The sequence below is a fragment of the Tetrao urogallus genome (assembly GCF_951394365.1).
Source record: "Tetrao urogallus genome assembly, chromosome: Z".
NCBI classification, from domain to species: Eukaryota; Metazoa; Chordata; class Aves; order Galliformes; family Phasianidae; genus Tetrao; species Tetrao urogallus.
In genome coordinates, this window is record NC_136816.1 from 67,636,920 (window position 1) to 67,664,704 (window position 27,785).

The following is a 27,785-nucleotide window of genomic DNA, read 5'->3' on the forward strand; positions in this document are numbered from 1 at the left end:
CCCCGCCTCATCCTCCGCTGCCACCAGGGGGAGTCGCTCGGGCTCGGAACACGTCGCTTGGCAACCGCAGAGGGGGCGGTGCCCGCTGGCCGTCCGTGTGCTGGGACACGGGGCTGCCGGGCGGGGCGGAGGGAGCTACCGTAAAGCTGCGACGCGACCGCCGTAAAAGGGGGAAATGTCGTGAAGAGCGGTCCGGAGGGGCCTGCGGCGGAGTGAGCGGCCGGGCACGGCTGCCGGCACTTAATGCCCCGTGTCCTGGCGGCCGCCTGCTCCGTCTGCTCCATGTGGGGTCCGGACCGGGCTCTCGGCCTCTCTTCTTCACTTTCCTTCTACTATGGCCAGGAAAACAGTTAGCAGGAAGCGGAAAGCGGCGGCGGCGTCCGCCGCGGGGCCCGGGGGGCTCTGTGGGGAGCAGGTAGGCCGGGGGGTGGTGCGAACTGAGCCTGGGGGCGCGGTGAGCCCCGGCACCAGCGACGGGTGGGGCGGGGGGACCCCCAGCGGCGGGCGTCGGTGCCCGGTTGCGGGTCTCGGGACTGAAGGAAAGGGAAATGGGGCTTGGGGGATCTCAGTGTGCCGGAGGGGGAGTGGCGGAGGTGCGGGAACAGCCGGCGGCACCGGGCCGAGCGGCATCGCCCACCCGCTGCCGTCAGATTCCCGCCTAACCTGCGCCGCCCCTCTGGGCTCGGCCGTTGTGTCCGTAACGGCCGCGTCCCGGGCAGAGCTCCCCGGTCTCGGCCATGCAGCGGACGGAGCCTGGCTTCGGCCGCAAGAGAGCTGTGGACACCACGGTCGGTACCGAGCGGCCCCTGCCCCGTGTGGTTGTGTTTCGCTGCGGTGGAACTGAGGCCGGGGAGGAGGCTGGGGCTGCTCTCAGCTGCTTAAAATGTTTCTTTTTCAGGTTTCTCGTGTTTCCTTTAGCATTTGGTGCTTCAGCGGTGCTGAACTGGTGGGCAGTGTCTGTGGCACCACTGCAGTGCCACTTCCTAAGCGAAATGTGTTTAATTCTATGAAGGCTGTATTAGCACTTCTGTATTGATCTTGTATGATTTTTATGGATGGTTTGGAAGACTTAATTGACCTGAATTCAGAAGACTATTGTTTTTCATTTTTCTATCTAATTTTTATGTTTGTTTTCTACAGTATGGATGGGATCATTCAGTACACAAAAGAAAGCGGCTTCCTCCAGTGAAGCGGTCCCTGGTGTATTACCTAAAAGGCAGGGAGGTCTGGATGCAGAATGAGTCCAGCTACCACCGCCTGTTACACGGGTATGCAGCCCAGCAGCTTCCCAGCCTCCTGAAGGAGAGGGAGTTTCATCTCGGAACCCTCAATAAAGTGTTTGCCTCCCAGTGGCTGAACCACCGGCAAGTGGTGTGCGGGACAAAATGCAACACAGTGAGTGCCACTTCTTTTGCTTCTTTTCTCATGCTGACGTCTTTCTTAATCTCTGTATACTGCCAAGGAAAATATTAGGAAGTAACTAGAACCAGGCTTAACTGTGGCCCATTCTCATTTGAAAACGTGGCTCTGTGCATGTGGCTATGAACCAGACTATGAGACCTATATCTGTACACAGCCTCTCTAATCTGCACAGAGCTAAGTTACCTTTTTTTCAGAGTGGAGTGCAACAGTGCTGTTGAATCTTTCTTCTTGTGCTGCAGATGGGGGGTGTTGGTTAATGAATGTATCTCTGATTTCTAAATAATGTGATATCCAGCAGAATATGCTGTTGAGGCTCTGTTTTTATGTGTCATCCTCAGTGTGTTTTGGTTTTATGTGTTGTTCTGCTGATGACTGAGAAATTACTACAGAACTAAACTCCTGGAGTTTAACAGTGCTGTTAAACTCCCAGTATTCTTCAAACTAAATAGAGATGTTCTAATTATCTAAATCTAAAAATGAATTCAATGTATTCAGGATTTTCCTTTGTTTGTTTACTTTATGATTTTTTTTTCTACTTTAGATCTCCTTAGCTTACGTATTCTCATGTTCGTGTATTTTCGTGTGCATTAGCAAACACTGAAAGCTCCTCAGGCTCTTAAGCTGATGATTTGGATTTTAAACATAAGGGAATATTAAAATGGGATATAACATATTTAATAAATGGAGGAGATCATACATATTAACTAATAGCCTCTGCTGGAGTTAGTAGCCTGGCCTTTTCAGCTAAGGCTATGATTTCACATTGGAAGCTCTGATTGAATTAGCATAAAATCCAAAAGTTGTTCTTTGCAGGTTGTCTAGTGCTACTGAAACAAATCAAATTTTGGAAGGAATGTGTAGACTGAACAGTTTTCAATCTTCCAAGTCTATGAATTGTCGTGATTGTTTTTTTGCTGTAATAACTTCTTATGAGGAAGCTCTGTGGTCTGACTTGCAAAGGACAGCGATATTTTTTTCATTTCAAATTTTCTGTAATTACTCACAGGTGGAGACTTTCATGCAGTAGTTCTTAAGAAGCAAAGCCTAACTGCGTAAACAAAACAGTGTTGTAGCAGGAGTAATCCTGAAGCAGAATCTCTTTGCTTTCTTTCTCCTTGTGTGCTCATTGCCTCTGCTGATCAGCTGCCCGCCCTTCATGGAACAGAAGACAAACTCTTGCGAAAACACAGGCTTTCAAAATCTTGCTTATTCTAGCAAGATCACTGCAGGTTTTATAGCGCTGCAGCAGTTTTGCTGTGTTCTGTAACTTCTGTAGTTCCATTCCTCTGCAGCATAGATAAATGGACAAATGCATTGTTAACGCAACCTTGCAGAAAATTGTTTGTGACCAAACAATCAGAGAACTGAAGAGGGATTCAACCATACTGTTGTTCCTACTGGATACGCTGCAATGAGGTATATGCTTCCGCAGCTGAGCTTGGATTACAGATGGACATTGTCCTGATGACAGAAGTCAGCTTTGTCATTACAAGATTATATACGAATTATGAATACTGTAATAACTTTAGTTTGGTTGCTTTGTGCTCGTGTTACAACAGCTGGAGTGTTAAACGACACTCTAATTATAAGATTTTCTCTCTCATCTCCTGAGTAAGCAACATAATAAAGATGAGTTTCTTTTGCTTATTCTCATGCACTGAAGTTGGGAGTAAATTTATAACAACTTCGTTAACTTCAATGGTATTAGTTACACTGGCATTGCTTGTAATTAAAGCTAATGCAACAGAAAAATTTAAACCAAACCACTTACTTGAATCAAAGCATGAATGTGACACTGGGAGCTTCTAGCAGTTAATTTATAAATTGCCTTTGGCTGTGCTGTGCCAGAGGTAGTCACTATTGTAATAACAAAAGAAAAAAAAAAAAAAAGCTCTTTTCATGAGACAGGCTTTGCTTTTAGTTATTTGACAGTACCGGTCAGTCTAAATGCTGAAGAGAATGTAGAGCTCACAGTTGTGCACTTTCAATAAGAATTGTAACTTGTTTTATTGTTTTGGGTAACTTTTTAAGATTGTCACTGAGTGTGCTTGTGTGTATGAAAAAACTTTACTGACTTCCATTGAATACTTGTAGTTGGTCAGCCAACTGTGTCAAATTATGTATTTTAGTTTATTAAAGGTGCATAATTTCTTTCCTAGATACTTTATTACGGAACTTACACAGGCATTCCAGTGTCAAAAAAGTCAAGTGGGATTTTCTGAAGTGCAGAGATGTTTTTGATCATGTATACAATGGGCTTCTTAAAGTTCTTGAAAAATAAATGAGGAAACAGGCAAACGTCTGAGATGTGCAGATGTTCATAGTGTGTCATCTTGGCATCTCAATTATCAAAGGCTGGTACCAGGAAGTCTCAGATAATACTGTCTGTAATTAGTGTGCTGTACTCATGCTTTTCAGAAACAGAAGAGATTGTGGAGGAAACAAGCTTACAACAGGAGAGAACTCTAAATGTTGATTTACTGAACTTTTTCTTCCCTTTACTTTATTTCAGGAAATGGTGATGGATAAAGCAGCTTCTGAAAGAAGCACAAATCATCATTTTGCTGTGTCTTTTGATCCCTTAGATCTATGTATCATAATTCTTTTGCTAATTGTGAAGTTAATTGAGTAAAAACATCTGATTCCCTGAATACAGAAAGCTATTTAAACAAACAAAACCCTAAGGTACCCAAATTCCTTATTGTTTGCTCTCTTCTGATCTCTCAGGTGTCTTTTCTAGGACTTGAATGATTGCCAGCTCAATAGCTTTATTTCTCCTTGGTAGACTAACGCACTGCTTTGGATACCCTAGTGTCAACTTCAGGAGATCCCATGTTTGTTCAGCACAACTCATATAATTGTAGTCTTCTAGTCCAGGTGTCTGTAGTGGTGAACAATACAATTCATGGTTCGTATGTCTGTGAATATGGAGGGCTTAGGTGGCAATGGTTTCTACTTGCTTTGCAAGTTAATGTCTCCCCTGGTTTTGGCTGTGCTGTCAGGAATCAAATAGACTGCTTGTTTCTTGCACCCAGCAGGGGAAAAAAAGTCATGTTCCCACAGATTGTAACTCTACTTCAGCACTGTACTTTGTTCACGGTAAATAAAACTCTGATACCAGTAAATAACACCTCAATTCACCTTTGTTTCAGTGTTTTGTGAGAGCATAGTCAGATGCTGTTTCTCTTGGGAGCATTAGGTTTTCTCTCTGCTGCATGTGATGCCATGTCTGTTTCCAGAATTTGTTAGCTTCTTTGCCAGGTATGGTGTGGGTGGCAGAGATGCCCTTTAGCGAGTGAAGTCTCTCGCTTCTCCTTCCTTTCCATCTGTCGACATGTATTAACTGTTTGCCAGCCTTCTGAAATTAAACAGAGAGCAAGATGCAAATAAAAACTGACAAATGTGGCTTTGGCAGTGAACATATTTAGTTGCATCGAAGTGTATGCTCAGGAACTGTGAGGGCTTAAGAGTTTCGTATCCAGGTGGAGTGCTTGCTTGAGCTGCTCTGCCTCTGGAAATGGGAATTCAGGGTAAACTCACTGACTTTTTTTTTTTTTTTTTTACTGCAGTTAACTCCTCAGAAGTTCCTTCATGTTCTTGATTGTTTTTCTTTTTCTGGACCTTTTTGAGGAACTTGTGTAAGGCCATTACCCCTGCTGCTGATTGTACTGCACAACCTGTAAGTAGGTTCTGTGCTAAGATTAATGCATGTTCTGATCTAAGTTGGGAAGGAGTTCTACCAGTTTGAGTCTGCTTAGTCTTTGAAGGTATAGTGTTTCTTGGAGACTTGGCGTGATATATTGGTGAATCTGTATTGCTACAGAAATGAAGAGCTTTATGGGAAGCATTTCATGATTTAAAAAAAACCAGAAATGTTTACAATCCAAACATAAAACAATACTGAGAAACGTGGGAGGGACGGGGGGGAAATCCATGCTTTTCAGTGTAACCAGCAGTGGTGTTAGTGTAATTACTCTAAACATTGTCTTATTTCTATTGTTTTGTTAGTGAAATAAAGTTTAGAGATAATTATGTCATTTTTCAGCTTGGCTGAGACTGAAATTATTGTGGTCGGGTTCAGCTGGTTGCTGGCCATGCCCTTGCAGAACAGGATGTTCCCACCTGCTCATTCTTGCTGGCGCTAGTGTTCACACGGCTGAGGAGTCAGCTGGGTCAGCTTGCTGCTTTGTATTGAGACAAAGCCTAGTTTCTGCCAAAGGCAGAGAGAAGATCTGGGTGACCTGGAGCTACCTGAACACCTGTTGTTGTCACAAAGCTGGTGAGGCAGGGAGCGTATGTGAAGAAAGTACATGTAGATTTCCAAAGATTAACTTAAGCCAACTGTGAAACTCTACCCCAAATTATTCTTTTAGTGAGCCTCCTTAGCGAGGCAGTATGTTTGTTTGGAGTTTTTTCAGATGTTTATACGAATGATAAAAGTGCATTATGCTATGTGATTTCAGGGCAGCATGTGAAGAATAAGTAGTCTTGTTCTTTGTATCTTGTGACTCTGAGTCTATCCTGTTTCTGAAATAAAAACATACTGTAGCTGTGGGTGACATGCTTTGGTTTTGTTCAGATTGGTTTGAACAGGCAGCCTTAATTTTCAGTTGATTGTATCTGCTGTTCTGTGCGCAAATCCAGTGGCGGAGAATGCAACCTGTTCTTCATGTGATGCCATGAAAATTGCATTTCTTAGATTTTTTTTAAAATCTTGCTCTACATATGAAGATGAGTCTTATCAAAGTTTTGATATTCCCACTAAAGTAAATATGACCAGAATGCTTCTTGAAGTAATGGTTAGATCAGATGTAGCATTAAAATGGCATAGGCAGAAATATTTATTACTTGCTGCATTTCTTTGACAAATCCTTTTGGTTAAAGACTTGTGGGAAGTACAGTTATATTTACTGAATGTGTATCTTCTCTTTTCCTTTCCCTCCTAAGCTTTGTCCTTTAAAGGCAAGTCAAAAAATGAAAGTGACATCCAGAAGATGGATTTTGCTGTGCAGAGTCAGGTCTTCTGATACTTGATTCCTTGTTACAAGAAATTGGCTTTTGGCTTGTTGATCAATTAAGTTCCGCCATTAATGAAGTGAAACATTGTAAACAGTATGGCAAGGGGACAGCCTCTTTAGAAAATGTATAGGAGCTACTTGATAGAAGGATTTCTACTATTCTGCAATACAAAATAAAATAATAAAAAAAAATAGGCAGACGATTAGTAATTTCGTTGAGTGTGGGAAATTATAGCCAGATTCTAAAAACTTGAGACTGTGACAGATGTAGTATGAAGCTGTATCAGTCTGCCATGGTTCTAGAGTGACACAGCACTGTTGTAGGATGTCCTTATGAATGTTAAAGAAAGGATTTCTCTGTGATGTTGTTCAGCTTGTTTCCTTGTTAGAACAGTATTGTCCTGTGGAGAACAAGATGGCTGAATTTGCTTTGTTTCTCACAGATTAGGTATGGTGCTTGGACTGTGGGCAGATGTCCGAAGCAGTGTGAAGCAGTCCTTCCTTGAAGTCCTGAGGATCAAGTTATTTGGCGTGCTCATTACTGTCGTGCATATATTTTACTAGTGGGAAGAATGCAATTGTGTAAAACTTAAATTCAAGGGGCAGACAGCTTGCTGTTTTTTTTGCTGTGTTTGCTGCACCTAGTGAAAGGTTTGGTGTTTTTTTTTGTGTGTATGTGTGTGACTGGCTTTTAGCTTCTGTACAAGTAGCTTAAAAAATTCTTATTCCCACTTCATAGAGTGGGGAAAAAAAATGGATAATACAGCTATCATGCCTTTGTCAAGACTCTTTAAGAGTCTAGACTGCTTGGGAGCAATTTTCAGTTGTACTTATTTCAACAGTAGCAACAATACCAGTTTTCTTGGGAAAAGTAGGGTAAACTCTGTTTTCTTCAGATTTGTTTAACTACATGCTGGAGTTATGGCTGAACTTGTTTATAAACAGTCAGATATTTTACACTTTATTTACTGTAGTGTCTTTAAAACTCATAAAACCGTGTTCAGTTGTCAACATTCTTAGCTGGATGCCTATTTTGATAGAATGCTTTAAAGCCCAAAAGGCAGAAGTGCTAGGAACAGCTGTTTGGCTTCTGCATGCTGAATTTACAGGGAAGATTTCTTGATATTTCATGGTTCTACTTGTAAGTGTGAACTTCTATCTTCCTGTGCTGTCCCAGATGATGCAAAAGTCATGATGTGAGCAGGTAGTGCTTGTTTATTTTACTCCGGGATTGTGGTTTTAGTTTGCCTGCATTATGTTCTGTTTTTTCCTATGTGCAGTAGTTCCTGCTTCAAACTGTACAGCTTAACCTTCAAAGCCTGTCCCTTAACTCAGTGTGAGTTTAGGGTCTGTGATACTTCAGTACTGTATGATTCCAAGTTCTTCGACTAATTGATTAGTTTACAGTTTAGCTTTATGAAAGGAGTTTCACATTAGGCTAAGTATTTTTATTTATTTATTAACCTAGTATCAGGCACAGATGTGTGACAAGGGTGTCAGATTGGAGAACATGGAAGGTTTTTAATTTCAGTCCTCCTATCTATTGAGGTGCCATTTGAGCTGTGTGTCTCTAATTGCTGAAATATGATTTTTCAGAATCTGTGAGCATCCTGAAATGCGGATGTGTTTTCCTAATGATCATTTTTGGTGCCAGCGTTAGGACCTGCAAGTGACACCAGGAACTGTTGAAGGAGGGCAGGGGGAAGTATTGAGATCTTCTGTTGAAAGAAAATATTGAAGAAAGAGAGATGAGAGGAGAAAAAATTAATGCCTACACTGCAGGAACAGGACAGCTAGTTTCCAGGGATGAAGTTAGGGCTGCGCTGTATGCTGAGTGTTCATCAGTAGGTTTGGACGCTCAGCTGCACTGAGGGGAGTGAGAAGTGTCCTCCACCTCTGCCTGCTCAGCTGCACTTCAGCTGTTCCGTCACCCCCTGCGTCTGCATACAGAATAAAGAACTGAAGGTGAAGATTCAGCAATTGTAGGAGCTGTGATCTCTGTGCAAGACTGATGACTACAAAGGAGAGTGAGTTGTGGGTTGAAGTTGGTGTAAGTCTACATAGAACACAACAATGATATATTGATGGAATGAGTAACATGATACTTGAACAGACTTTGGTGAGGGAACCAAACTCTACTATAATCCTAATCTGCAATTGTACACTTTTCTTGGAGCCAGGTACGCTCTGTGATATTCCATTTTCTTTTCTGTCATTTGTGTTTCCCACAGTATCACACATTCACAGGTGTTGAAAGAGACCTCTGGAGATCATTATGTCCTACCCCCTGCTAAAGCAGGTTCCCTACATGAGATTGCAGAGGAAGGCATGCAGGTGCTCTGTCACCTTCGAAGTAAAGGACTTTGTTGTCATGTTCATACTGAACTTCCTGTGTTGAAGTTTGTGCCCATTCCGCCTTGTCTTGTTGCTGGGTACCACAAAAAAAGGAGCCCAGCCACATTCACTTGACTGCTACTCTTTAGATATTTCCAAGTGTTGGTATGATCTCCTCTCAGTCCCCTCTTCTCCAGGCTGAACAGTTCCATCTCTTTCAGCTGTTCCTCATACAGGAGGTGCTCCAGGCCCACAGCCACCTCTGTGGCCCTCTGCTGGTCTCTCTGAGTAGCTCCCTGTTTCTTGAACTGGGGAGCCCAGAACTGGGCACAGTGCTCCAGATGTGGCCTCTCTAATGACAGAAATTCTGTTGACACAAAACATTCTTGACAGAAGTTGCCTATTGTCATTAGCTAAGCATTTATAAACTGCTCATTTGGCACATTTTTCTCCTGGAAACTGAAGATTGTTGGCCTGTGCTGCGTGGTTCTTTTCAGTTAAATCAGTTCGTCTGTTGGAGCAGCTGCACTCTGGACACTTATGAAGTGATCCAGTGTGAATGAAGTTAGACTTTGTTGGACAATGTAAACCATACTTTGCTATAATTGTAGTTTAAACTATAGTTTACCATTATAGTAAACTATAAGCAAACTTTACAGTTGTATGTTTGAACCGACATAACTCAGTGTTCAGTGATGGGTGAAGAGTTGTAGGACTTCATAATTGTTGTTGCTTTTTTTCTGCCAAAGGAAGAGTAACACTGGGCAGAAAAAAACTGGATGAGGTTTAACAAAAGCAAGTGTAGAGTCTTGCATCTGGGGAGGAATAATTCCATGCACCAGTACAGGTTGGGGGATGAGCTGCTGGAGGGGAGCTCTGCGGAAAGGGACCTGGGTGTGCTGGTGGATGACAGGTTGGCCATGAGCCAGCAGTGTGCCCTTGTGGCCAAGAGGGCCAATGGCATCCTGGGGTGCATTAAAAAGAGCGTGGCCAGCAGGTCGAGGGAGGTGATCCTCCCCCTCTACTCTGCCCTGGTGAGGCCTCATCTGGAGTACTGCGTCCAGTTCTGGGCTCCCCAGTACAGAAAAGACAGGGATCTCTTGGAAAGAGTCCAGCGGAGGGCCACAAAGATGGTGAGGGGCCTGGAGCATCTCTGCTATGAGGAAAGGCTGAGTGCACTGGGTCTGTTGAGCCTTGAGAAAAGAAGACTGAGAGGGGACCTGATCCAGGTCTATAAATATCTGAGGTGTGGGGGGCAGAATGGCGAGGACGGACTCTTTTCAGTGGTGAGTGGAGACAGGACAAGGGGAAACGGCTGGAAACTGCAGCATAGGAAGTTCCGCACAAATGTGCGCAAGAACTTCTTTACAGTGAGGTGACGGAGCACTGGAACAGGCTGCCCAGGGAGCTGGTGGAGTCTCCTTCTCTGGAGATGTTCCAGACCTGCCTGGATGCCTACCTGTGCGACCTGCTGTAGGGAACCTGCTTTGGCAGGGGGTTGGACTCGATGATCTCTGGAGGTCCCTTCCAACCCCTACAATTCTGTGATTCTGTGAACACTGACATACAACTTTTATTTTTGCCAGCTGATGAGCATAGCTGTTCACTCTGGCAGTGCTGAGTACCCTTATCTGTGCAGCCACAGACTTGTTCTAAGTGCCCTTGGGCTTACTGGCTGCTTTGAGGTGGATCTATCTTTCTCACTTGTTAAGAGTAACTTGAAAACAATTTTGTTTTCTCAAAGTATTGAACAGGTAGTACATTTTAGACTGAGTGTTTGGTTATTTGAGAAGCCTTCTGTGTAAGATTTCTCTTTCTGTTCCGTTGCTCTGCAAACCAAGTAGTATTGTTGAAATAAACCAATTTAGTTAAAGTGGGTTTTATTTCTTTTAAGTAGCAGTTTGTACATGTTTTTCCAGCCATACTTGCAGCATTTGTGGATTTCAGCCTCGGGGGAAAAAAGAGGAAAGAGTAATCAAAACCAGATGTCTTTGAATGCTTTGTTTTCTTGATCTTTGTTTAATGGTGACTTATGTACTCTTCTTTTCTTTTCCAGTTATTTGTGGTAGATGTCCAGACTGGTCAAATTACCAAGATTCCTATTCTGAAAGACCGTGAGCCTGGCATGGTGAACCAGCAGGGCTGTGGGATTCACGCCATTGAGCTCAACCCCTCAAGAACCCTTCTGGCTACAGGTGGCGACAACCCCAACAGTCTTGCAATTTATCGTCTGCCTACACTTGATCCTGTCTGTGTCGGAGATGTAAGTGGGAATAGTTGGGAAAATTTATTGTTACTTGTAAGAATTTTGTCTTAGAAGTACACAAGGTCAGAGCAAGGTTAAGACTTCTGAGTTTTGTAGTGAAGAGTGAAAAATTTCTGAATTTTTGAAAGCTTCAAAGCACTACTGATGTAGTCTTTTTTTTTTTTTTTTTTTTCTTTAACAAAGTATCTTAAACATGTGAGGTAGTTCTGATTTCCTTTTCCTTGCCTTCATTCAGGTCTACTTCAGATCACTTTTAAGCATTGAAATTGTAACAAAATCTAGAGTGTCGTTTCAATTATGATGATGAAGATTGAAACTGAGGCACAAAACTGTTAGCAAAAAAGCTCTTGAAACTGGAAAGATGATGCACATTGTTAAAGTTTTTCCTTTTCCAAGGCAGCTTACATATGCGTTATTCCAGAAGCAGAACTTGGCTTTGAGGACTAATTCTAACTCTGTGGCTTATGGCACTTTGATGTAAGCTGTACCAGAATCTATTTCTGAAATGTCATCACGCTTTTTTAAAATATCCATTCTTGAAAAGAAAAAGGCTGAAATGAGTGCAGTGATGTCCTGTTAGTCCTTCTGTCATTTCTCCTTCCTTTTGAATAAGGACTTCATCACAACAGCAAAGGTCAGAGTTTCAGCTGTAGCACATAGTGAAGCCTTCCTGCAGCTGGCTGTGAAGATTTTTATGACTTGCTATTCGCTTACATGCTGCTGTGACTTTGCAGATTTTTCAAACAGAACTAAAGGCTTGGAGACTTTTCCTCCCTCAGGTTTCTTTACATACTAAATAGAAGGTTCTTGAATTAATAGTCTTGAAAAATTATTCATATATTGTAAACAGTTTTAGTGAGATTAGTTTTAGTTTATTATCTGTAGCAGGGAGATGTGTTTTAGGAAATATCTGTTTTGTGAAGGTAAGGAACACTGCTTTTGAAAATGAAATCTAAGTCCGTACATTTGAGATCAGTTTGGCTTTGGTTCGAGGTCCGTTTTTTCTGTGACTTACTTGCTCTCTAACTGTTAATTGTATGTTTAGCTTTATCAAAATAAGTTTAAAATTAGTGTTGGATATGTGAGCTACTCCAGCTTCATACTGGAATTTTACTAGTATGATATTTTTAATGTAGGTCTGGGTTTTGTTTTTTTTTTTTTTGCTTGTACTAACCTGGAAAATGAAGAATACATCTCTGAATATAATGGCACAGCAAGTCTGACTTTTTTTTTCCTTTTAGGATGGACATAAGGACTGGATATTTTCAATTGCATGGATCAGTGATACTATGGCTGTTTCTGGTAAATTCATTTTTTTCTATCAATATTTTATTATACTGGCATACTGCATTAGTACAAGCCTTAATGAAATGCCTTTATCAGTGCACGAGAGCACTTCTGGCAGTGGTGATCATCTGCCAGTATCCTTGTTCCAAGTGCTTCTGTTTGATTTCCAGCAAGTGCACTGGGAGAAGGAAAGAGCTCACTGTTGTACTCACTGTTGTTAAATTTAGCATTGATGTTGTGATTAATTAGGCAAAGGATCTCACTCTGAATACTGTGGCCTTCAGTATTCTGTGCTGAAACCTTACTATGCTGCGGGCTCCACAATCTGTAACCAAAACAGGACAGTCCTACTGCTGCAAGACTCTTTCCTTTGGCTCCTTTTGGTGAGACCTTGTGGTTCTTCATCCCCAGTTTCTACCTGAGAGTGAAGCACATGCCAGTGTTCTTGATGTTTTATGTGGAAGTCCTTCACTGGGTTATGGGCATGATTAGACCTGAAGTATAGGGTGGGTCTATATGGGACCTACTTTGAGGGCAGGATACTTTTCTCTGTGCCTTCAGAGACATTGCAGCTGACTGTATCAGTTGAGTTGACCAGCAGCATGACTACTTTGGCTTCTTTTAGTCAGTGAAAGACAAGAAGCCTCTTGAAAGAGGTTTCAGCCCATTCGCAGTCTGAGTTCTATCTCTTTCTATGTCTGAATGGAGCTTATGGTTAGACAAATTAAGTCTTGAGTTTGCCTGAACCCAGAGCAATGCTCTGTAGTCACTAAACCATTTTCTTAAATGTTTCATGCTGATCCAGGAAGTCACTTTAAACCTGGTCTGTATAAATGCTTTTCTCGATGCATGCCTGGTATTGTAAGTAGAGCTGTGTGGGTCTTTACTTAAAACTCATCTTGGGGATGAGAAGGAAAATTTCAAAGAACCTGTTGGAGTTCACACCTTCAGTTCAGAACTTTTGATTTCTTGTTTTTGAGCTGTAAATAGTATTTAGTTTTCATGTAGCTTTTTAGTATCTTAAACTCATTTTCTAAGTCAGTAGGATCTGTTTTGAATACTGTTGTATTTGAAGCCATTTGGGACTACTTTGGTTATTTGAATTATTCTGGATTTTTAGTACAGTGCTTAGTGTTGTTTTATATGTAGGTCCCTGACCTAGATATGATTTTTCTGGAAATAGAGGGAATTTACTGTCTTTTTAACAGATGTTGTCATGAGTAGGCCTCTAAACAGTGACTTACAAAGAAGGATTCTGCATGAAGAAGAATTTCAAGAGGGGCTGGAATACAGCAGAACAATGTTCTTTTCCAGAAATCCTATGAAGACTCTTCAATGAACACTTAATTTGTATAACCAGTTTGTTATTAGTTAAGCCTGTTTATAGACTCATAGAATCCTCACATCTGAAAGGGGCCTTTAAAGGTCATCTACTCCACTCCCCTGCAATGAGCTCCCTCTGCTGTGTTGACTGCACCCCACAGCTTGGTGTCGTCACCAAATTTGCTGAGGGTACACTTGATCCCTCTGATGTCATTGATGAAAATGTATTGATCCCAGCACTGTCCCCTGTGGGATACTGCTCGTCAGTGATTTCCAGCCAGACATTGAGCCATTGACCACCACTCTCTGGACTCAATCCTGTGGCCTTCATTCATCAGACAGTCTACCCATCATATACATGCTGGTTCTCCCGTATCTATTCCCTGCCATCCATGCCCCTTTGGGAGGATTTACTCCATGATCTTTTCCAGCACAGAGGTGAGGCTGACAGGGCAGTAGGTATTGGTGTCATCCTTTTCACCCTATTTAAAAAGGGATGTGGTGTTGCCATTTTTCCAGTCACCAGGGGCTTCACCTGATTGCCACAGCTTTTCAGATATCATTGAGAATGGTGACTACGTTGACCAATTCTCTGAGCACTCTGGGATGCATCTCATTGGGATCCATAGGCTTGTGAATGTTCAAGTTCCTCAGTTGGTCATGAACCTGATCTTTGCTTACAGTGGGAGGGGCGTTGCTTGCCCAATAACTGCCTACCAAACCAACCATTTGGGGGCTCTGTGGCAAGCAGTTAACAAAGAAGACAGAGAAGAGGCAAAACAAAGTTAAGTACCTCAGCCTTCTTGTTTGTTGTAACCTACTTGCCTGTGTCACTCTCTGGGGAGGGTTATGCCCTCCTGGACTTCCCTGGTTGAGGTACCTGCAGAAGCTTTTCTTGTTCTTTTTGGCCTCCCTAGACATGTTCAGTCCAGGCTGGGCCTTGGCTTTCCTGACCCCATCCCCACACAGCCTAGCAGCTTCCTTATTCTCTTCCCACAGTACCTGTGCCTGTTTCTACTGCCTGTGCATTTTCTTCTTGCTCTTCAGTTTGACTAGCAGGACCTGGTTGAAAGCCAGGACACTTGTCTCTTGCCTTCTTTTCCTGACTTGCTACACATGGGGATGGAGAGCTCTTGCATGCTAAGGAGAGCTTCCTTAAGGATTCACCAGCTCTGTTCTGCACCTTTGCCCGTGAGGACAGTTTCCCAGGGTGTTTTGTTGACAAACTCTCTTAAGAGCTGGAATTGAGCTTTCTTAAAATTTAGCATCCTAACTTTACTCTTTGTCTGTCTCACATCCCTCTGGAGCATGAATTCAACCACAGCATGGTCACTACAGCCCAGACAGCCTCCAATCCTGATGTCACCAGTCAGTTCATTTGCATTGGTGAGCAACAGGTCCAGGAAGCTGTCCTCAATGCATTGCAGGAGCCTTTTTAGTTGCTTATAGTTCTCCATGCTACTTTCCCAGCAGATGGTATGTGCCACATGCCTGCAGCTAATATAAAAACCAATAATGGAAAAGGTCAGTTAGTGACTTTTTAGGAACTTGTGGGATAACCAGCATAATTTCATAAAGAATTACTTGCGTAAAGGCAACAGTACCAATATTCCAGTGCATTTATATGATAGCTTTCTGTCTTTCTGTGCTGACAGGATATAATGTTTCACATGGTTGTCAAACTGAGATGATAGAATATTGTGACTGTCTCATATAAAAATCAAATTAACGTTAATTGTTAATTGGGTTAGGATTTTCTTTTATAGAGAGGGGAAAAAAAGCTAATCCTGGAATTTGATTTTGAGTTTATTAATGCCAGTCTTCGTGTGGTGCTGATTTAAAAGTCTGTATTAAAAAAGTAATTTTAAGTCTGCTACTAAGACTGAAGAAAACAGCAGAGATTATTAGTTTTTCAGTGGTGAGATAAGGTCACATTGGGGCACAGCATGAGGAATAGCAATTACTGTTGAGTGGAGGTGTGAGTAAAAAGTGCCATGTTCACTCTTGTGTGAAACTTCTAGCAGGATATCAGTTCTAGCCTCCAGATGAGAGGCACCAAGGGAAGACATGTCAAAAGAAAAGAAGCAGGTCTGAATGCTGAACTGAATTCCTGAGAACTTCACCAATCACACTGGGAGGAAACAAAAAACTAACCTCTGGCACTTCAATCAGCAAGATTAAAATACTTTTATCTGAAACAATTAACCAGGAATATTTAAGCTCCAGATGTTTGGGAATTAGCAAATATCTTTATTTGAACTGAGAAACTAAATGAGAACTCTTGTTTCAAAACTCAGATTTGTTGGGGTAGGTTAGATGACATAGAAAGCAAGAGATGAGCATTTGTTCATCTGACATAAAATACTGTTTTCTTCCAGCCTGAGGTTAGGGCTTTGACAGTACATCATCTCACCACTGTCAGAACTGTTGGAAGAGAGCAAACTGGGCCATGGGCTTGATTAGTCTTACTACTTAGTTTCAGTAAGGGCAAGACAAGGATTTGCTTCTAAAACATGTAGCAGTGTGTATCAGTGCTCCGTGAGTATAAAATTAAAATTCTTAACTTTAAGTAGCCATGGTTCAGAGAGAATGTCTCAATTGCTGTACTGACTGGACAAGGATTTCCATGCCAAAGGTTTCAAAACGGGCTGAATAATTCTCAGGATGAGCCTAGGCTAACAAATAATGCTCTTCTTGGCTTCAGGGCTAGCCAGTTAAAACAACGTACGTTGTCTTTTTGTGGCTGTTAGGGCTATTAAAATGGTCTGCTTCCTCCTAAAGTGAGTCAAGATATTTGGAAATTCTACTGCTGGGCATTCAGTCTCCATAACAAGATTTGGTGGTATTAGAAGCTATCAGCGTGTAAGCTGAGTGGCAGCATGTTTTGTCATTTGCTACCTGCTGCTGTGCTGCGCCATTGGAAGTTCTCTTTCAGTTTAGTGGGTGATAGTGACAAATTCAGTGAATTCATCTGCCAGGGGGCAAAGACATCTATACAGTATTGCAACAAGATGTATTGGTAGGCACTACTGCAGGAAGATGGCTTACTTGTCTTTGTAGCTTGCTCCTTGTGAGTTTGCCATAAGGACTTATAGATTTTTAAATCTGTAAATTTAACAGGCTGATGAAGATGTTCAGTCTTTTCTAGTGGCTTCAAAGCATGGAAATGTAACTTCAGTTTTCCTTGTGACAGAAAGGAAGTGATTTTTAAATGGTGTAGGAAAAAAACTGAGTTTTGAGTAAAATCTGTCAGGGTTGACTGAAGTGTAATTATATGTGTCAGAAGAGAAGGACATAAGCATTGGATTAGGTCTTCATTGACTTATGAACCAAAGAAGCTCAGCTTTTGTCACCTATTTTTAGATTCATATTTTGGCTTAATATCTTCAGATTTCTTAGAAAAATACGACTTGTTCAGCTTAAGTTTCTTAGTTCTTTGAAGATGTTGTACAGGTTTAAGCAAAGTTTGGATCAAATCTGTTTTACAGTAAAATTGTTACTTAAAAAAGCTGTTTCTTTTTAGTCCACAAGTATGCATTTGAATACTTGTGCAGTGAGAGAAATCAAATGATTCAAAATTGACATAAACATAACTACATTTTCTTGGAGGCTTTTTGTATTGAATTAGCACACATAGCCTTGGTAAGCTGAGCTAAATGTGTTGACTGTTCAGTTATGTCAGAGTTTATTTCACTTATGAATCATTAATGGTTCATAATGCATTTTTTTAATGCATTCTGGTCTATTTGAAAATGGATTCAATACTTAGAAAAAAGTACAGGAAAAAAAAAAGAAACACTTCAACGAGGTCACAATATTATAACTTTATAGCTCAGGAAGATCATGTTATTAATCCTAATTAATGACACCCAACAATGCGTTCAGTTGAGTTCAGCTAAAAGCAGTAGATTTCTTTCCCTAACTTTTTGACTGTGTTGTTTATTACAGTTTGTTTCTCACAGGGGGAATTTTTTTTTTTGTGTGTGTGTGTGTGTGTGTTTGTATATATGTTTTTATATATGTGAAATGCTGTTACTGTTTATTCAGGTTCTCGAGATGGTTCAATGGGTCTCTGGGAAGTCACAGAGGATGTGCTGTCCAAAAGTGATGCTAGGCACAACTTGTCTCAAGTTCCTGTCTATGCCCACATAACACACAGGGCTCTGAAGGATATCCCTAAAGAGAACACCAATCCTGACAACTGCAAAGTTCGAGCACTGGCTTTCAACAATAAAAACAAGGTCAGTCAGATACTCAAGACAGTTGAAAATGCCTAAAATTGTCCAGAGGTACTAGAAAAAAGTGATCTAAATCAAGTGTTCTGAATCCAACTTTGTTAAGGGACAGTGTAATGATCCTTTTGTCTTTCCCATATGAGATGGTTATCTTCATCTGCTTTGTCTGCTTTTGCTCCCTCCCCCCCAATTGAAAAGACTTGTGTGCTTCTCGAGAAGGAACAGTTCTGCTGTGAGTCTGACTTTTGATTTGTACCCCAAAGGGGGTAAAGGGGAGCACCTTCAGGAACCACAAGTAGTACCAAAACCAACTGTTGTAGCTAGCCTTGAGTGCTCATGTTGCTTTCCTTCGCCTTTCATGAAGACCAGCTAATACTCAGATAGTTCCTGATTTGATGTCTGAATTGTTATTAATTGTTCAGCTGGTGGGGTGATTGACACAAAGGACAAGCACCAGTGTTTGCTTTGGTGTTACTGGCTTTTGACAAATAGTAAATGTTAACCTCTCCAGTGCTGACCTTTTATTAATACTAGAGATGAATTGTACTGGAGCAAGTAGGAATAGCAGCTCTTCCTTCTTTAATTTCTGCCCTCAAACAACAGAAATCTGAAGTCAAGAAGAACATGCTCTAAGAAGCACAGTGCTCCTACTGGCATTTTCATTGTGCTAATCACTCCTCTGTGATGGAGACTTCAAACAGCTTTTTCAAGTAAATTAGTGCTAGTCAGAATCAGTGTGGGAGCTGCTAGGTGCCAACTTTAGTTTATAATGTCTAATAATTTGCATGTTTGTCCAACGAGATCTAACCAAGGTTATTTTTGGTTGTTTTAATAGTTCTTATTCTACCTAGCACCTTTGTAGTTTGTGTTCCATCGAGATCAATAGGAAGCGAAAATTATTTTTTGTAGAAGCATGTGCAGGATTACAGGTGAAATATATATCATGCCCAGCAGTGTGTGATATTTTTAAAGGCTTTTGTAACACAGAAATTAACTGTGCTTGTTTATTTAATAGGAGCTGGGAGCAGTGTCCCTAGATGGGTACTTTCATCTTTGGAAAGCAGAGCACACACTGTCAAAGGTACCTTTTCTGCTTTGGTGTTACATTTTGAAAATTGTCTGCTGTTACTGCTGTTTGTTGTTTTTCATCTGCTTTAAATGCTCGTGGAAAGCAGCATGTGTAAAATAGTTAAAAGCTTTCTGTAAAATAAAATGTACCCCTCAAAAATAAATAAAGCTTCAGGAGGTGAACGCACCGCTCTTAGCCTTCTGCTGATTCTGCATGAATTGAATGAGCTATTGCACAGAGAGTGAGTACTTATTTACCAGTGATTGAAAAGGAAGTTAAACATGCTGAAAGTGTGACTATAGATTAAAATAAGACCTATCTCAGTTTGTACATAAGGTGAGCCTTTTCAGCAGGGAGCAGGTGCATCTGTTTATCTGCTAAAGCAATAAAAGCAGAGAAAAATGCAGAACAGTTTGCTAAAATATCCTTTGTTCTTTGCAAAATTCTGAAGCCCAGCCTTTAGCATCTCAGATTGCTTCAGGTAAGGTGTCCTGTCTCTTTCATGTGAGTCAGGTTGTTGCTTATCTCTTAAATTCAGTTTTCATGTTGAACTCTTTTAATTGCAGTTCTTGTGCTGCTGTTTCCTTGAACATAGCTTACAGATTTTTTTTTTTTTTTAATTTCTTGCTCTTTTATTGTCATGGGTTGACTTTTTTTCTTCTTTGTTTCCAGTTACTGTCCACAAAATTGCCATACTGCAGGGAGAATGTGTGTTTGGCTTATGGTCAGGAGTGGTCAGTGTATGCAGTAGGATCACAGGCACATGTCTCCTTCCTGGATCCGAGGCAGCCATCTCACAACGTTAAATCTGTCTGTTCCAAAGAGCGGGGCAGTGGTAAGAAACTTGTCAAAGGGTGCTTTGAACTTTTTGCTTGCAGAAGTAGCAACTTAAGTCTTCAGTAAGACAAGTACTTCTTGGTTACTGGGGTTTTTTTTTTTGTTGTTTTTCAAACAGCTTAAAAACACTTAAAACCCTGTTTAAAATTTTCTTTCCTCTTTTGACGAAAACCAAGCTGTGAAATCAACTGATCTGTTATGATCAGCTAAACCATGTGAGTCCAGGGACCGTACTGAGTGAGTCTTGGGCTGCATTTAAGTTATGTATAATATAGTTAATGTGTGGAAGTAGCAAAACTTGTTTTAAAGTATCTTCTAATTAAAACATAAAAAGAACAACTGAAACATAGAGCTAGTGGGATATTTGATCTTGTTTTTGTGGAACTGGTGCATCTGTCAGGTGCAGTGGAAATGGGTGCAATTCTTAATGAGATTTTTTTTAATGAAATTTTACTCTTCCTGTGTTTCATCCTTGAAAATGTTTGCTCACAAATGTTCACTGCCAAAAAGCAATGATGTTTTTGAAGGCTAATTCTAAACAGACTGAGCTATAGTTACAGTAGGTATCAGAAGAATAAATACTTAGTTTCCCTAATCAGGGACTTGCCAGAGCCTCTAGGCCTTGAGGGGAAAATTAATCAGGATGCTTTGGGGATATTGCCAACTTGGCAAGAATACCCAAGGTCCACAAATCCATATAACTGTATGGAAGCTACTAACCAGTAAAATTGTGAAAAGAATGAACTGGAGTATTTCTAACTTTGTAACTTCTGTGTATAAATACTCTGCTGGTAGTTTTGTGCATGTGCTTGATCTGTGGGAAATCACTGAGCACCCAGGCTTGCATAATCTCAAATAAGTAAGCAGTGTCTCTTGTGTGTGTGTGTGTGTGTGATGATTGACTGACTGCACACCAGGCAATAAATCTGGGGCAACAACATGAGTGAGGTGTGATTGTAGCGTGAGGGATCTTCTTCTCTTTTAAGATACATCTTAATAAATTTTGATAGAGATGCTTATTTTTTGCTGTTTGCAGGACTGTGTTTATCCAATCCAGTATCAAAAAGCATAAAGTTATGTTGCAATAACGTGAGTTAGCACTGCTCTACACCCTCTCCATGTCCCAGCTTCAGCCCAAACAGTTCCAATTGTGCACTGGTGCTTGGTTGCTTAGTGATGGATGCATGAACTCAGGGCTGCAGCTGGCTGCTTGATGGAGGAGAGCTATGGCCATGATGGCAGGGCACCTGGAGGATGGCCTGGGATGGGCCTGAGCTAAGCCACGTGCTATCTAAAAAGTACAGAACTTTTAAGAATACTTTTGCTTCTGATTTTTTTTAATCTCATACTTTGTTTTCATATGAAAGCAAATGCAATTGTCTCATCACTGTTAATATTGTCTAGTCTTGCATTTTTCTCTGGGAATAGAGGAAAAAGCATGTTGTCTGCTCTTTGCTATCATATTTGAAGTCTGTGGTGTGAGTGCAGTCTTGCTCTACGTTCAAAGCCACAACTGAGACTTCTGATTTTCAGTATGTATTTATTTTACATATGAAAAAACTCACTCTTAAAGCAATACTCCTTTGTAATTATTTTTTTTCTGTTGTGGATGCAGTCTGTCCAATTGAACCTTACACCAGGGCCAAGTATAAAGGCTTGCTGGGTGTGTGCTCCCATGCACTTCTCCCCATGACCTTTATTTGGAAACATGAGAAGAGACACTGTGCTGCAGTACCCCGCTTTAAACTATATTAATCCATCATTAAAAAGTTAGTCCTTATTTAACTTATCTGAGCGTATGTATCTTCACTGGTTGGGTTGTCAGAAGAAGAGGCCTATAGGCTAGGGTAAAGAAATTCTTTCTCTTACTAGTTTGTTCCCAGATAAATGTCAGGGCCTGTTGCTTTCAGATATGGGAGAATTTTCTTCAGAATGAAAAATAGCACTTCACCAGCCCTGACAGCGTACCGGCACCACTGACCTCGCTGTCACTGAGGACTCTGTGGAGGTCCTCTGCATGCTGTCTTTCTGGTATCGTAGGCAAGAAGTATCAAGACACTGGAGTGTGTTTCTCAGCGGTGGCTGGAAGTCTCTGCCCCAAGTATGTCATCATCCTGATGGGAATGATCTATGTGCAGGTAGTATGTCTGGGGCACTAGTTGGAGTCTAGAAAAGACCTTTTTTCAAAACTTTATTATGTACAGTGGATGCATCTTTCTTTATTCCTCAGTTGTAGGCATTTAAGTGTTACCATTTCCCAGGATTCTGCATGCTTCGACTTTCTATTCATCCCACTGGGGCTTGGTGTGCTGCAGCATCTCTAGAAAGTAGGTTGTTTTTTCCTGGGCTAAAATATGGCTTGATCTTCAAGTGTTTTAAGTGTTACCTGAACACACTGTCTGCTTCCACGTGCACCTGATGAGTCACAGAGTTGTGGAAGACTTGATTTGGAAAGGTCCTCGAAGGATGTCTCATTCCAGCAACCTTGCTTCCAGGAGGAAGGTTGGAACTTTGATATCTTTGATGCCCCTTCCAGCCAAGGCCTTTTATGATCACCAGCCCAGGCCTTTGTAGTTGCCAGGCGCTATCTGAGCTTGCCCAGTGCCCTATCCAGCCAGACACTGAACACCTCCAGGGACAAGGCAACCCAAACCACCCTAGGCAGTCTGTTCCAGTGCCTCACCACCCTCTCAGTGAAAAATATTTCCCTGACATCTGATCTAAAATCTCCCTTCCTTTAGTTTAAAAGCTTTCCTCCTTGTCCTCTCACTATCTACCCGTAAAAAAGTTGATTTCCCTCTTGTTTATGATCTCTCTTTAAATATAGGAAGGCTGCAGTGAGGTCCCCCCCCAAAGCTGCCTTTTCTCCAGACTGAGCCTTGTCCTTCAGCCTGTCTGTCTAGGTGAAGTGCTCCAGCCTTTTGATCATCTTTGTGGACCTCCTCTGGACCACTCTGAAAGCTCCACTGCTTTTCTGAGCTGGGGGCTGCAGACCTGGATGCAGTAATCCAGGTGGGACCTCACCAGGGCAGAGTACAGTGGGGCAGTCATCTCTGTTGCTCTGCTGGCCACCACTCTTTTGATGCAGCACAGGGTGTGGTTGGTCTTCCAGGCTGCAAGTGCTCACTGCTGGCTCATGTTAAAGGCTTTCATACACCAGGACCTGCAAGTCCTTCTCAGCCTGGCTGCTCTCAAGGAGGTATTCTTCCAGTTTGTATACATTGTAGCCCTGATGCAGGTGCAACATTTCCACTTGGTCTTGTTGAACCTCCTTCAATTTACATGGGTCCGCTGTTTGAGTTTGTCAGAATCCCTTTGGTTGGCGGCCCTTCCTTCTGCTGTGTGGAGCCATGGAGCTTGATGTGATCAGCAAACTTGCTGAGGGTGCACTCAATCCCTTCACCTGTTTCACTGACAGAAATGTAAGAGTTCCAGTCCTGAGAGGGACTCTTGGGGGTCAGCACTCATCACCAGCCTCCACCTGGACACAGAGCTGTCGACCACAACCCTCTTGCTGTGACTTGCAATCTATTCCTTATCTACTCAGTGCCCTTCAAACTCGTATCTCTCCAATGTAGAGAAAAGATGTGGATGTGGATGATACAATATAAAGAGTACAAATATGTGAATCTCACACTAATTTCTTATCTTTAGTGTTGTATGTAAAAGCAGGTCAAAGAAAGATGGTGACATAGTAAGTCTGGAACTGGGGCTGTTTTTTTTCCTAGTATAAATCACCTGCTTTTCGCAGAAGGCAATTAAAGCTTTTTAGTGTTTCTTGCAAGTGTTGCTTTTCACAACAACTGCACAGGAAAATGCAGGGCCCTGAACTCCAGTCCTTGATCAGCAAGAGCAACTGCTTTCTGCTTGGCTGGCATATAGTGTGTTTTCTTGTGCCCTTGACTTGTATCCTGACAGCAGCAATGTTAATGTAGCGGGCAGAGCTTATGAAGCTCAGATTCTGTGTCTGCTCTTTGTGTAGTGCACATCTGCAGTATGTAGGGTCTCCTTGTCTCTTAGGGCTGAGACTCAATTTTCTGGCCCAAATCTTCAAGCCCGTAGATAGTAGTACAGTGTTCTGAATGTTAGAGAGCTTTCCTTGGTTGGTTTTAGGCACAGGTTGTGCTTTTAGTTCAGTATTACTCATCTGAGGTGGTACTTCAGTGCCTTAGGAGCTGAGAAGTGCCATTCTAAGCCTCTTATTCACGATTGCTCTGTTTCATTCAGTTAAAGAGAAATACGCGATACAGATCTGTGGGTCTTTTTTTTTTTTTTTTTTTTTTTTACCAATAAATAGCCCTGAAAAGTATGTTGTCTCCATTCATGCTACTTCACCTGTTTCTGTGAAGCAAGTGGGTTGCTTGTCAAAAGCACTTGTAGCAGAAATAGAGGATGTGTCCTTTTGTGCCTTTCTCTTCTTACTCAAGTGACTGCTTTTGCTGACTGCAGAGTGTTCAAAGCCTTCTGAATGTATTTGTCTGCTAGAGCCAGGACCTTGTAGTGGGTGGAAGAAAGATGTCTCTGACCTACTCATGTGCATGTATAGCTGTGAATTAAATTGGACATTCTTGTGTGCATCTGGTGAATCTAATGTAGTAAGTGTGAGAACTTCACAGTGTTTCCCACCTAATATCCTGCAGACTTCAGTTCCTTTCTGAAGCATGACAAAATGTAGCTTTGCCTGTTCTAAGCATGTGTTGCAGATGCGTGTGGCTGTGGATGTAATATCAGGTTATGGAATTGGAAAGATGAGGGCAGGTTTCTAGCTAGGACCCTAAAGGTGGAAACTCCCTGGCTGTGTCCGTATCTTTTGTGTACTCTAGCATGATACAAGTTTCACTGCCTTCCAGTTTCGCTCAGTATAGTGACAGCAGTTTGCAAGTGGATCTTTTAACCTCCTGTTTGAGTACTTTCAATTTAGTGATGCTTTAAACAGGCCCAAGAAATCAAAGAGTGTATAACTCAGCCCAACATCGTGTTATAAAGGAATGGAAAGCATGGAAATGGTGGAATTTCTTCATGTGTAAATGGGTAGTTTGGGGTAGGGTACTTACACAGAGCAAACTTTTGCACAATAAATAGGGAACAGATGACAGGATGCCTTGCAAGTTCTTATGTAGAGGCACACAGAATCTCCTCCTTCAGACCTGAGAAATGTGATGGTGTTTGGGTTGTAGGATACCTACTCTGCTTTCATTGCTAGGTGAATTGTTAGAGATGCCAGCTGTAAAGAACGTGCACTTATTTGAGAATCTTGAATAATTATTCTTAGAATTCAAAATTATTTAAGATCTTGATGTCCCTTAGCAAAACAATTAGCTGTTATGTAGTTATGTATGCATAGAGCTACTCTTGTTGATCAGCAAAATGCATTTGATGGTAACTGAGAGTAATTTTCTTACGTGGCCATTTAGCACAACTTGGCAGGTAGCTAGGTAGGGCTGAGCTCATGGGGAAACACCAGTAAAGCATTCTTCTCAATGTGTGTTGCCACGTACTTGGTCATGCCACTCAACCCCAGTACTGAACCCAGGATGAAGCACTGGCTGGATGGCCAGGCCCAAAGAACTGTAGTCAGTGGAGTTAAATCCAGCTTTTTGGCTGGTCATGAGTGGCTTCCCCCAGGAGGCCTCGGTACTGGGACCACTCCTATTTAACATCTTTATTAAGGATCTTGTTGAGGGGATTGAGTGCACCCTCAGTAAGTCTGCAGACGACACCAAGCTGGGAGGGAGTGTTGATCTGCCTGAGGGGAGAAGGGCACTACAGAGGGACCTGGATAGACTGGATCGATGGGCCAAGGTTAACAGTATGAGTTTCAATAGGGTCAAGTGTCAAGACCTGCATTTTGGTCACAACAATCCCAGGCAACCCCACAGACTCAGGGAGGAGTGGCTGGAAAGCTGCCTGACAGTAAGGGACCTTGGGGTACTGATGGGCAGTCAGCTGAACATGAGCCAGCAGTGTGCCCAGGTGGCCAAGAAGGCCAGTGGCATCCTGGCTTGTATGAGGAGTGGTGGTGAGCAGGACTAGGGAAGTCATCCTGCCCCTGTACTTGGCACTGGCGAGGCCTCACCTCAAGGGCTGTGTTCAGTTTTGGGCACCTCAGTACAGAAAGGACATGGAGGTGCTGGAGCAGGTCCAAAAAAGGGCAACAAGGCTGGTGAAGGGCTTGGAGAATGTGCCCTATGAGGAGAGACTGAAGGAACTGGGGCTGTTTAGTCTGGAGAAGAGGAGGCTGAGGGGATACCTTATTGCTCTCTTCCAATATCTGAAAGATGCTTTCAGTGAGAGTGGGGTTGGTGTCTTCTCACTGGTGACAGGTGACAGGAGGAGGGGAAATGGCCTCAAGTTGTGCCAGGGGAGATTTAGGTTGGATATCAGGAAACACTTCTTTACAGAAAGGGTTGTTAAGCACTGAAATAGGCTCCCCAGGGAGGTGGTTGAGTCACCATCCCTGGATGTGTTTAAAAGCTGTTTGGATGTGGTGCTCAGGGACATGATTTAGCAGAGGGTTGTTAGAGGTAGGGTAGCACGGTTGTGTGCTGGATCTTAAAGGTTTTTTCCAACCTGAGCGATTCTATGCTGCATTTACTTAATGCTCATTGCAGTCAAAACAAGGCTTCTCTTGAACTTAACCTCTGCTTTCCTGGCAGAGCTGTTGCCTGCTGAAAGTGTGGCATTGTACTATTGAGCCATCAGTGGAGGAAATGGCCTCCGAGAAGAAGGGAGGGAATAGTATGTGTAATTGAAGCTGCTGCTTCACTAGTACAAGTGGGATTTATCTGCACTGCTCCACAGCAGTGGGTAAACTGATATACTGTGGAAAATACTAGTAGGAGTTTTTGTTGAAGAAAGTATTACACATCAAGCAACAGCACTGCAGAACCAAAGCATCCCTCATCCTCACTAAACTGTATGACATTTCTGTGTTTGACAGGCATTCGATCAGTGAGCTTCTATGAACACATCATCACAGTGGGAACAGGGCATGGTTCCTTACTGTTTTATGATATCAGAGCCCAGAGGTTCCTGGATGAAAGGCCCCCACGTGCCTGCTATGGACAGAAGCAGAAATTAGGAGGAAGTGAAATTCTGAAACTGACTACAGGGAAAGGTTGGCTGGTGAGTAGCCTGTAGCCACAGAGCTCGAGTGAGTTGTTTTTATGGTAACCGTACGAAATGCACGGCAGTAAAACAATGGTCATGTAGCTGTAATAATGAAAACGAAATGCTGCAAAATTGTTTTCACAGGCACTTCGTGAGGGGTCTTGAGTAGCTGGTTGCTTGAATGTAAGGCGGACTACTCTGCTCATAAACTGACTCATATATTTTATATCTTTTGTTATAGTCAAAAGCATAGGCTTCTAGCTGTTAACATCTCAAATGTTGTCTTCCTATAAGACGTGCTAATTTAAACTGGTTTTCAAATTAAGAGATTTAATTGAACTGTAACAATTTTAAAAACGATGTCTTTCTGAAGTAATGCTATGGTAGGCACTTGAGTTCAGTTTCCTGTATTTTGCTATAAATCAGTTAATGGAAAGAAGTTGGACAAAGCAATTATCTTTTCTATCATTGTGCAACTTTAAAAACTAATGAAAATTGGTTTCTTCCCTACCCTTCACCCCATGTGCCTCCAATGTTTTGTGCAAACCTCTGAAAAAGCTTCAGGAAGTCTCTGGTATCTTCCAGTTAAAGTTGATCTGCCTGAAGCTTCAGAGATTATTAACAGAAAAGATCCCTTTTAGGCCCTGGAAACTACATTCTGCATCTGCGAAACTAGGTTTTCTGTTTGTTTGGCAAAAATAACAATCTCAGCTTTCTTTCAACAGAATCACGATGAAACCTGGAGGAATTATTTTTCTGAAATTAATTTCTTCCCGAATGCTGTTTACACCCACTGCTACGACTCATCTGGAACAAAGCTCTTTGTGGCAGGCGGCCCTCTTCCGTCAGGACTTCACGGGAATTACGCTGGTCTCTGGAGCTAA

The 27,785-nt window shown here is 42.0% G+C and overlaps 1 protein-coding gene across 2 annotated transcripts; it reads left to right on the forward strand.

The window, feature by feature from the left end:
• Positions 1 to 334: 334 nt before the first annotated feature.
• Positions 335 to 27,785, forward strand: DCAF12 (DDB1 and CUL4 associated factor 12; the record flags this gene model as incomplete). 2 transcript variants are annotated; one of them, XM_079548202.1, is made up of 9 exons in its annotated part: positions 335 to 415; positions 1,141 to 1,395; positions 10,831 to 11,037; positions 12,282 to 12,342; positions 17,698 to 17,891; positions 18,901 to 18,966; positions 19,627 to 19,789; positions 26,732 to 26,916; positions 27,627 to 27,785. In XM_079548202.1, 9 exons carry the CDS (start codon positions 335 to 337, stop codon positions 27,783 to 27,785), a joined length of 1,371 nt encoding a protein of 456 aa, XP_079404328.1. The 2 variants fall into 2 exon arrangements, with proteins under 2 accessions (XP_079404328.1, XP_079404329.1); XM_079548203.1 differs by lacking the exon at positions 335 to 415 and adding an exon at positions 738 to 788.